Here is an 11,164-nt window from a genome sequence, read left to right as displayed (position 1 = left end):
CTTTCTCTTTCTCTCTCTTTCTTTCTTTCTTTCTTTCTTTCTTTCTTTCTTTCTTTCTTTCTTTCTTTCTTTCTTTCTTTCTTTCTTTCTTTCCTCTTTCTTTCTTTCTTCTTTCTTTTTTTTTTGAGACAGAGTCTCACTCTGTCACCTAGGCTGGAGTACAGTGGCGTGATCTCACTGCAACCTCTGCTGCTCAGGCTCAAACAATCCTCCTGCCTCAGTCTCCAGAGTAGCTGGGATTCCAGGCACCTGCCACCACGCCTGGCTAATTTTTGTATTTTTAACAGAGATGGGTTTTGCCATGTTGGCCTCAAACTCTAGGACTCAAGAGATCCTCCTGCCTCGGCCTCTGAAAGTGCTGGGATTACAGGCGGGAGCCACCATGCCTGGCCAGAATTGGCATTATTTTCTGAAAATAATAAGTCAAATAAAAATCTAAAGGAATGTTTATGTGAGACATAATTGCCCCTGGTAACTTAGGAACTGGAGAAAGGTAAATGGGTTCACTTTGTATGGTGTTTAAGAAGCGGCATTACCTTTTTGACAGTTATAATCCCTTCCTGGGTTTCCTGGTCAGTGATGACATCAAACATATCCAGCCCCTCACCATCTGTGATGCTGTACTCAATTTCAGCATTTTCTCCCACGTCAGCGTCGCTGGCTTTGATTCTGCCAATTGGTGTACCCGGTGGAGAAGATTCAGGAGTTTTAAACTGGTATGAACCTATTAATCACCAGACAGATGTAAGTCAAACATACACTAACCACAGTCTATTATCATAAAAACAAAACCTATTCTCTAACAGTTCTTTAAGACACTACCATCAGGTAGATTTGTGCTTTCCTCAAAATAACTAACGGTGGCCTGTTCTTCTTATGTCTACTTTCATGGTTGTTAAGAATGTTTCTTCTATTTCATGACCTGTCTCCTTGCAAATGGAGGACACTTTTCTCGTCCTGTAAATAGGCTCCAAAGTTTATGGTGTGATTGTGAGAACAGCTGAACTGCTACAGGAGGCACAGAAGGCTTCCAAGCCCTTTGTTAACTTAATCTAACAGAGTAGAGAAGAATTTAATCTGAACTGCGACTTTAAGTTAATTACTAGGTATTCTTTAAAAGAGTTCTTTCTATCATTGCTAATAATAGCTGGAGGTGGAAAGAAATTATAGCAAGTTGGAAGCTGTATCCAAGTAGATATTCTTTTACTCATACATGGAGCTGGACCTAGTTGCAGAGTTAGAGATATAGGTAAATACATTAAGTGATAAAACTCCTACTTTTTTTCATTTGACTCCTAAATTTTATTATTTTATGCATAGGTTTCTCCCATACTTATATTTGTATTACTAATTCGAAACCTATGTTTCCTAAACAGAAACTTTTTTTTTTTTTACATATGCTCCTGTTGCAAACTTAGTTTAGAGAGACTACATATGAGTTACAGTTTAGATTGGCCAGACCACGATGTACTTAGCACCAAAAATATAAAATAGTAAAACCAAAGCTTATTCTACCCTTTTCCATTACATTTTGTCAACCATTTATATAAATGATTTGAAAAGAATTTAAACAGTCTATGGCACTGCTAAAATGTAGGCATTCAATAATAGTAATCCCCTAAGTAATGAGTTCATACTTGGTAAAATGATAAAGCAGGTTAACTCAAGTATGCAACTCAAAAAGAGTATTTTTTTTTTTTTTTTCCGGACAGGGTTTCCTCCTGTTGCTCAGGCTGGAGTACAGTGGCATGATCATGCTTACTGCACCCTCAAACTTCTGGGCTCAAGCAATCCTCCCACCTCAGCTTTCTGAGTAGCTGGGACTGCAGGTGCACACCATCATGACTGGCTAATTTCTTTTTACTTGTTGTAGACACAGGTTCTCACTATGTTGCCTCGGCTGGTCTTGAACTCTTGGCCTCACGCAGTCTTCCTCCCTCAGGCTCCCAAAGCTCTGGGATTACAGGAATGAGTTGGTGCACCCCAGGTTAAGTATTTCTCTAGTGTTTTCAACTTCCATTTTTAGGGCCTCCTGCCCCTTTCTATCTTCTCCCCTCCCTTGCCTTGGCATATTGCTCAATAACAAGTCATAGGCTATCTAAGCAGAGCAGGGTGAGTTACAAATTCCTGTGGTTCCAGGGTAGGGGGTGGGGGTGGGGGGCAGGAATCCTTTTCTTATTCTTCCCCAGGGAATCTCCATATTAAAAAGGAGGTTTTGGGCAAACTGTTGGTGATCCTAATAGTTTTCATTTCAGGCCTGTGTAAAGGAAATGGTAGGCCTCACAGAACCTTTCTTCAACTTGTTATATCAGATATTCTTTAATTAGCTCTGATCTTTTTGCATTTAGCTAACTCTGATTAAAAACTTGAAAAAATAAAGAAAATAAAACTATTTCCTGTTGATTCATGTATATCTCTATTCTAAAGGAAGCCCATATTAGCTGATTAGTTTTTTTAAAATGCCATGATAGAATGAGTGGGTTTTCTATTTAATAATTGAGATAGTTTTTGTAGGAGATCATGGTCCCAAAGGGATTTTGTTCCTGGAAGAAAAGTTACGTTAAAACCAGTTCCCTCTTGGGTAGCTTTTTGTGAGAATTTTTAGCATACTTCTGATACCAAGTTGGTATTCATGGATGTTGTTTTTCCTTCTTCGTCCTTCTTATCTAATCATGAGACTTAATGATTTTGGAGACGACTTTCGGTATCTCAACTAACCATAATGTAGAAAACGATTTATGATTACAAATGGATTAAGTACCTAGTTACTTCCACAGTTGTATTTTTAGAAACAGTAAAATGATAAATCCTCCCCTTACAAAGCTTTGTGAGGATTTAAAAGAGATTACATGCCTGATTAAATTCACAAAACATAAAGTCAAATTTTTCCTAACAAATTGCAGCATGCTTGTATACATATGTTCTGCATGAGCAGATTTATGTCTGTGGTAGTTTTCTTAATAAGGAGAAATGAAACAATGATGTTGGCTTTACAACAACAGCAGAAATCACTCAGCTAATTACCAATACAGGAACATAAATGTTCACATTTCCTGAGCGTATGCCATGTTGTCAACTCATTTTTTAATAAAAGTACCAGTTCTTAAGTCCACTAACTTTGACAACAATGATGACAATGAAAAATAAAAACTCTTAACGTTCAAGTTTTATAAAAGCACATTGAAGAAACTCATTCAATCAAATGTTCCTACTCTGGGGGAATCGGGGAGGGTTGTCGTTGACATCAGTCAGTGTGATGTTCACAGTGGTGGTCCCAGATAATCCTCCCATCTGGCCGCCCATATCCTTGGCTTGAATCACCACTTGGTACTGCTCCCTGTTTTCTCGATCCATGTTGAGCAAAGCTGTCTTGATGATACCTGTGGATGTGAAATTTAAGAGTGTAAAGGGATGCATCAGGAATACTTTATGGAATCACTTATTTATGCAAACAAACATAAACTGTCACCCACAATATGCAGAATGCTATGCAGATGTCATGATGATATAAAAATAAGTATATACAGCCTTTATACTGAAGGATATTACAACCACACAGGGGAGATAGATACGTTAAAAGAAGCCTGTGATACAAGGAGAATAGAAATAAGTACAAGTCAGATTCTGCAATAGTATAGACTATTAAGGGTTATATGACACTCAATATTATAATTACATTATGGATGTACAAATATTAAGTGTTATAAGATGACACAGCAAAATCTAAACTGACTTGTGGTATAAAGGTGTACTACAATAGCTGCTCGATAAAAGACATTTAGGTGAATTATGAGGAAATTGTTAGGAAAGTCACATACTTGAACGACTCTTGAGTTTCCCATTATGAATTAACTAATTACCCCTCAGATACACCTACCATAATGAATGCTCTGAGGATTTTCTAAATTGTAAAACTATGGTCTTTAGAAAATAGAACATCAATTCTCTCATAATGATCATCTTGTATGATCCTAGAGAATTTTGGAATTAAGGTTCAAGGTCTTTTAGCCTTTTAGAATTCCTAAAGCTGACCGTGAACTTTAGTTCAACTGGCCCCAATGGCAACCAAAATTTTTAAGTTAGGTTAAATTTATCTCTGTTGTTAGGTCGTTATAAAATAGTTAAAGAAGTTCTAAAAGTTTGCCCAGTTTCTATGTAACGTTTATGCTTAAATTAACTTTCTTTCAAATTTCACTGGAGAAGCCTTTATAACCTTCTGCAGAAACACATTCTAGTGCTTAACAACTAATGAAGCGAAAATATCTTTTTTAAAATTTTTAACAAGAATACTTCAGACAACAGATCAATTTTATTCCTATAGTCCCGGCTTCAGTGAAAGTACAGCTGCTTTCTGTTCTCCAAATAATAGTACTTCTCTATTTAAATACAGGAGATCACCTTAGCCTTTTGTCCTTTAAGTTGAATAATTCTAATTTTTCATCCTCATTGTTTTTCAACTCAACATATTCTTTCTCCTTGGGATTCTTTCCAAGTTCATTGCACCACTTAACACAGAGATTTCCAACTGGATGTGGGAACTTAGGGAGGTTTTGATTTCCACCAAGAATAATGGATGTTTAAAAAATGTATAAAAGGAAATTGACTCATTATGATAAAAATATGCATAGAATTTACCATACAATACAAATGATATTTGCTAAAAACAAATCATTATAAGATAGGTTGCTACTTTGTGGAGAAAATACAGAAAACAGAAAACTGAGATGTTGAAAAGAGGATTCCAGATGGCATTTCACTTTGATTAGGACTCCATCAGTTAGGATGGGCTAGACGATGATGTGATAACAAACAATGCAAAATCTGAGTGGCTTCATACAACTAAAGATTATTTTTCACTCAGGCTCTGAGTAGGTAAGCAGGTAGCTTGGTTCACCATACCACTCAGACATTCAGGCTACAGACTACATCTCAACATTGGTTTCCATGATAACTGTGGCAAGGGACAGGACTGTGGCAGATTGTATACTAGCTTTGAAAATTTTACTAAGAAGTGACTTGTATCATTATCACATTTATTCAACCAAATAAATCACATGGCTACATCTAGTTTCAGAGCAGAATAGAGAGACACAATCTTACTAAATAATTAGAAAAAGAAGATTCCGAATATCTGCAAACAGGCCAATAGCTATCAAAAAGGGGTTGACCTTTTAGCTTTGCCCCAAACTGGAAGAAAACTAAGGCAATACATAATTTTTCTCAATCTACTCCATAGAAAGGGTGGGTGAAAGATTCATTGCCAGATTTTTTGATTACAATGATTCAGATGTCATGTTTACAAATATATCATTAGTGTTTGGTGGATGTATGCAAGAAAATCCAATCACACTGATTATTTGTATTAAAAAATATGCTAGCTCAGCTGAGCATGTCAATTAAAATTACAGATTATAAAAAGGAAGATCAAAAAGTCTAACCTGTTTCTGATTCAACTGAAAAATAGGGCTGTCCCTGTAGAATACTGTAGACAACTTTAGCACTGTTCCCATATGTTGGATCATCCGCATCTGTTGCAGTGACTTGGACAACAAATGTGCCTGTAATGACAGAAACATAAACTGAAAACACATCGAGAGTTCATGTCAATCTTTGACACACACCAAAACCAGCACGATCTTAATTTTGTACAGGAATATCATGCTGAGGAAGTCGAAAACTTTGGTAGGATGCTGGGTAAAAAAGGATTGGCTTCTTTACTGTAAAGAAATACAGTCAACATTTAGAAATATTGTTAAGGATTAGGTTACAGAGAAGCATGGGAATGATCATGACTCGGGGTGGAACTGATTCCAACCCATCTCCAATGGCGGGATTTGACTAGACTCTTGCTTTAGTGATTCTTTTGAGTTCTCCTGGACAAAGTCAATCAGCATCTTGCTTCCTTTGTCCACAGGAATTAGTTTAGGAATTGTTCAATCAGGGGCCACTCATGATTTTGCTGGAAATTCTGTCACAGATACTCTTTTTCTTGGACTGTAATGTGCTGATATACATTTGCAGCAGCTATTTTGTGATCTTAGAAATGCCAGCCTGAGGACAAAGCTGGATAGAATAGAAAATTACAGAAAAACAGCTAGAACTCAGATCAAATCCTGTCCGAAGCCTACTTTACTTTTTGACTTAAGTAATGTGATCAATAAATACTTATTTGTTGTTGTTTAAACTAGTTTGAGTTGGATTTCCAGTTACTTACCAATAAAAGCATTCTAAATGATAAATCCAATAATTCTAAACAGTTAAAACCTTAAAGACTGTAGTTATGGATTACATAAAGAATCAATGAATTGGAACAGCAGAACACAAACATCTGGAATCTGTAATTCCAAAAGGTTATTATAATTAAATATACAAAGAACACTATTACATTTCAGATCAGCACTCTTATTTTAGTGACCACAGTTGCCTAATAATCTTCAAAGTATTCCTAACCCCCTGAAATTCCACATAAATTTTTATGTGTATGCCTACATGTCTATTTCACTGAGGAGAAATTCCATAGATTTTATATGATTCTCAAAGGACTCTGTGACTTCCCGAAAGGATGAGAGTCTCTCTAATTAAGATCACTTAATGGCTGTTTTTTTGTTATTTGTATCAGATAACCAGTAAGCATACTGCTGGAGTTCCTCTTTCCATGAAAGAGGTAGGGAAGTTACATCCGGGGAATATTAGGAATTCTACATTGCTTTTGTAATATCTAGCCAATTTTCCTTATTGAAGAAATAGATTGTAGTATGTTAGGATTGGATGCCCTGAATGTATAGTGCTGATGCACAAAACAGAGTACCCACCCTTGTAATTTGGCAAGGGAGGTGGGGAGACTGAGAACATCTTATGATTTTAAGGTGAAAGTCAAGTCAACAAACACTCAAGTTCTTATTTAACATTAACACAAAATTTGATTGCTTTTAGAATATGATGTCTGGACATTTTAAATGTCTATTCATTGCCAGATATTGTACTAGGGGCTCTGCACCTGTTTTCTCATCTAATCCTCATGATAGCCCTTAGGAGTTGACATTTATTATTTATTTTTTCAAGATACAGAACTGGAGGATCAGAGAAATCAAATAATTTGCCCAAGGCTACACTGCTGGTTCTTAGTGGAGATAGTTTCAAATTCAGTTCTGTTTGATACTAAAGTCCATTTTTGTTCCCATGCTGTTGTCCCACTGCCTTTATGGAATTTCTTGAAGATGCCTTTCTATAATCACAATAATGAGATATCAATTAAGGATGATGAATATCAACATAACTGTGTCTGTGTGCAAACTGAAAAAAACCTTTTTATTTTTCTCAAGACATATTACTGTCAACTACCCCTAAAGGTTCGTAATACAAATTTAATTCTATAATGGCTTCAAAAGTGAATGGCACCCCCTAGAACTGTGCAGTGCAATACCTGCATATCTGGTTACAGTTGCCCTGAGTAATGCTGATGAAGAGACTATTCTTCATGAATTCTTCTGCCTTTTACCACATAGAGGAGAAACTGTTTTCCTAACAAATTTAAAGAATGCCATTCTATTGCTGCTATAACCAGTGAAGAAGAAGAAGAAGAAAAAAAATCCAATCATCTCCGTCTTTGCTTTTCGAGGCTTGCACTTTTTGTAACAAAACAAAGTGGCTTTAAATAATGAGAGAAGCAATTTCTTCATGAGAAAAATGTAGATGTTTTACAATGATTTCCATGGATTGGTTATTTTCTATGTCTTGGATCTGTGAACTACAATGTCTCTGATATCTAACTGACAGAATCATAATAAAGTTATTATGTAATTTCAGCCCTTTTGAATTTGACAGTGTGAAAATAAAAATAATGCTTTATGTAAGTAGTTTAAAATTTGTCACTGTCTCCCATGAAGTATTTCAATGTGGCTAAGAGTGATGTCAGTAGAATTCTTTTTCTTAATTTAAATCCTATTTACTTCTCTCAATTTAAACAAATTAAATCCACTATTTGAAACAAGTAGTAGAATTGTGTATAAAATATTAATTCACTCTATGTATGTTATGAAAATCTTTTCATTTCCACCATGTAGTAAAGGATCCACTCCCTAGACATAATGTGCCTATTGTTTATGGATTAAAAAAAGTTCTTTGAATTTCCTTCCCAAATATAGAGTTACTAGTGACTTAAATCAATTATCACTACTTTTTAGACTGGATTGTAAATTTAAGTTTTTATTTTCTATTTGGGAGATTGTTACGTGGACCATAACACCCATGTGGGCTAAGCGAAGTGGAGAAGGTTGCTATCTTTCAGCCCAAGAAAGAGAATGGGCATTTAGGGCGGGAGAGAAAGGAGATGGTCTCTCTTTCGACCTCCCACTCCCACCCTGCCACTTTTCAGACCCTCTTTAGAGGAAATGTGGTTGTAAAAATAATAACAAAATGAGACTAGAGTAATGTTAGGAAACATATGCATACATGGATTGAAGAAGTTAGCATCTAAATTCATGCATTTCAGTACTTTGAGCTCATGGGATTCCTTACTCAGTGGATGCACCAGGGGAGAGCCAGTTTTTGGTTGAAGTCATGTCTCACTCACCGACATCAGACATTTCGGGGACAGTGGCTGTGTAAACCTCCTTGGTGAATATTGGTTCATTGTCGTTGATGTCATGGATCTTGATGATGAATTCAGACTCGGGCTCCACGGGTCTCCCTGTCCTTCTGTTTATAGCTTGAGCTCGAAGGATGTAAACAGGTTTTTCTTCCCTGTCCAGCCTCTTGGTGGCCTGTATGTCGCCTGTGTTTTCATTAATAATGAAGAGATCTCCTGCTCCATCTCCTGAAAGGATATATTTAAGTGATCCATCTCCTCTATCCTGGTCTGAATGTAACTAGTGTAGAAAAAAAAAAATTAAAGAAAGTAAAAGTCAAGCATGTGGTTCTAAACTGTTTTTGTCTTTTTGGTGCATGCTATGTTAACTTTTATTCAATCCTTTCTAAGGTGTACAGGTTTTTTTGTTTTGTTTTGTTTTGTTTTTACTATTTACATAACCTCTCAATGGTAAATACCATGCATTAATGCACATGTTTCCTTATAATCATAGAATTTTTCAGACCTGGAACAGAGTTTGGGAGAGAATTTTGTAATCTTTATTTTGAAGAAAGGAAAACAAAAGGCAAGAGCAATAGCAAGGTGGCCGAGGATGTATTAGGATGGCCGGAATGAAACTCTTTTCACGAGTTTCCTATTTTTCACTATAGCTTTCACATTCCACTAATACACTCTTGTCCTCACTTGCATGTACACAAACATATTAGAGAAGCAATATCCTGTTGAGAAAAGGACTTTGATTTTTGAATCAGAGAGACTTGGGTATATTCTATTTCTACTTTACATTTATTATCTTCATGAATTTAGGGAAGCTTGGCAACTTCCTTGAGTCTTTAGTAATGGAGATTATAATCCTTTTTTTCTGGGAAGATGTGATGTTTATTTATTTATTTGTTTATGAAATTCAACTCAAAGCATTTGAGAAATATCCTAAGTGCTGCCACGGGCAATACCTTGAAAATCACCTGACTAGATAATTTACAGGTCACTTGGAACAGTAACAGTTCACATTTAGACTTTAGTATAAGATAGGAAAGGACCTTGTAATAATTTGAGCCAACCTAAAACTGAAATAGTCTTATGAGTAGTGAGTTCCCTGCTCCTAAAGGTAATCAAGCAGAGATTCTGATGACTAACTGTCGGTGAAATGGGTTTGGGTAAAAGGTGGAATTAAATGAATACTAAGGATACCATGGAAATAGAAGATGAGAATCCTAACTTGGATAAGTAGGATTCTTATTCATTTTTCCTTTCCCAGAGATTATATCCACAGTGCTGATTTCCTATTGTTTCCTAAATTCCCTTTTCCCCACCCAGCAAAAGGTTAGATGATACCTTTAGATGGTACCTAGACCTAACTATAGGTCTATAGGACATATATATACACACACATATACATATACATACACACACACACACATATATATATATATAAAAATTCAGTCTGTAGGTTTTCAGATAATTTAATCTTATTTGCAAATTTTCAAAAAGTGCTTTTTATTGAGGAGGACTATTTATAAACTCCCAGAGTTTTAAGCATCCATGGTATATAGAGAAGTTAGTCTTCGTGGGAAGGCTGCTACTCTCTACCTTGTTTCAACTCTGCCTAAACAGAGTACAGGCTATGCTACAACAACAGCATCAACAGCTACGCCAAGTCTTTCTCCTGTTGATTAATACTGCACAAAATGCTCGGAGAAGCATTACACATTTGAAAATAGACTCTTAGGGCAAAAAAAGACTTTAAAAATCATCTAACCCAGTCTAAAACTGTATTCCGTGGAATGTCATTTCCAGGAAGTGCTGAGGGAAAGAAATACTTTATATATGGCCTCTTTTTTAGAGTCACTGTTAACATGTCAGAGGCTCTGAGTGTCTGCAGTTTGAAACTATATTTGATTCTGTGTAATCTAGTTTACCTTTCTTGTTGAAAGAATCCTTTTTGGGTATAACTTATGTGGATATTCCCCATACCAGTTTTCCAAAAAAGATACTTTGGGAAACATGAACTAATTTAAAAATCCATCACTGTAGAGTCAAGAAAACCGAGAATCCGGTGCATGCTGTGTTTCCAAAATCACACAGCTAATGGGAAAAGAATCTGAAGATTAACTCTTGAGCGCAGGAAGAGGCTTTATAGATTATTTGGTGCAACTTCCTCATTTTTAGAGGTAGGGAAACTGTGTTTAATGTAACACAGCTAAAGCTAGTTAATCGTGGTGTTTGGGGAGGAGAATATTATTCATATAATTAGTAGCCTTGAAAGCAATTCGGCAGAAATAATGGAAGATAAATTCGAATGGGGAGGAAATTAAGTGAGATAAATGCAATCAGAAATGTAAAACAAGAGCATCCCATGATTTGAGTGATGGGATATGCTAAGGAAATGCTGAAACCATCATGACACACAAAAAGCCACTGGGGAAAGTTTAACTCTCATCATCAAATCTGAATGACTGAAGAGGCTCTTAAAAAGCTATTTCATTAACCCATGAGTAAGGAAACCAATGTCACCACTTGGCGGATCCTTGCTCTAGAGCAGCTGTGGTCAGCAGCCTGGCACAGTGCGGGGGGGGG

General features: G+C 36.2%; 1 protein-coding gene across 1 annotated transcript in view; it reads right to left on the bottom strand.

Annotated features, from left to right (window-relative positions):
- CDH6 (cadherin 6, type 2, K-cadherin (fetal kidney)) overlaps window positions 1-11,164 on the bottom strand; it is a 139,094-nt gene that overhangs the window by 22,659 nt on the left and 105,271 nt on the right. Inside the window, exons 3-6 of the mRNA XM_011952546.1 lie at window positions 8,573-8,867; window positions 5,439-5,558; window positions 3,213-3,380; window positions 537-724 (exon numbers count right to left, since the gene is read on the bottom strand). Of these exons, the coding sequence (XP_011807936.1) occupies window positions 537-724; window positions 3,213-3,380; window positions 5,439-5,558; window positions 8,573-8,867 (771 nt within the window). The remainder of the gene's footprint in view (window positions 1-536; window positions 725-3,212; window positions 3,381-5,438; window positions 5,559-8,572; window positions 8,868-11,164) is intronic.

This window comes from Colobus angolensis, unplaced genomic scaffold (genome assembly GCF_000951035.1).
Source record: "Colobus angolensis palliatus isolate OR3802 unplaced genomic scaffold, Cang.pa_1.0 Scaffold341, whole genome shotgun sequence".
NCBI classification, from domain to species: domain Eukaryota; kingdom Metazoa; phylum Chordata; class Mammalia; order Primates; family Cercopithecidae; genus Colobus; species Colobus angolensis.
The sequence above is the reverse complement of the archived record's forward strand: the minus strand, read 5'-3'. Positions and strand labels throughout refer to the sequence as shown.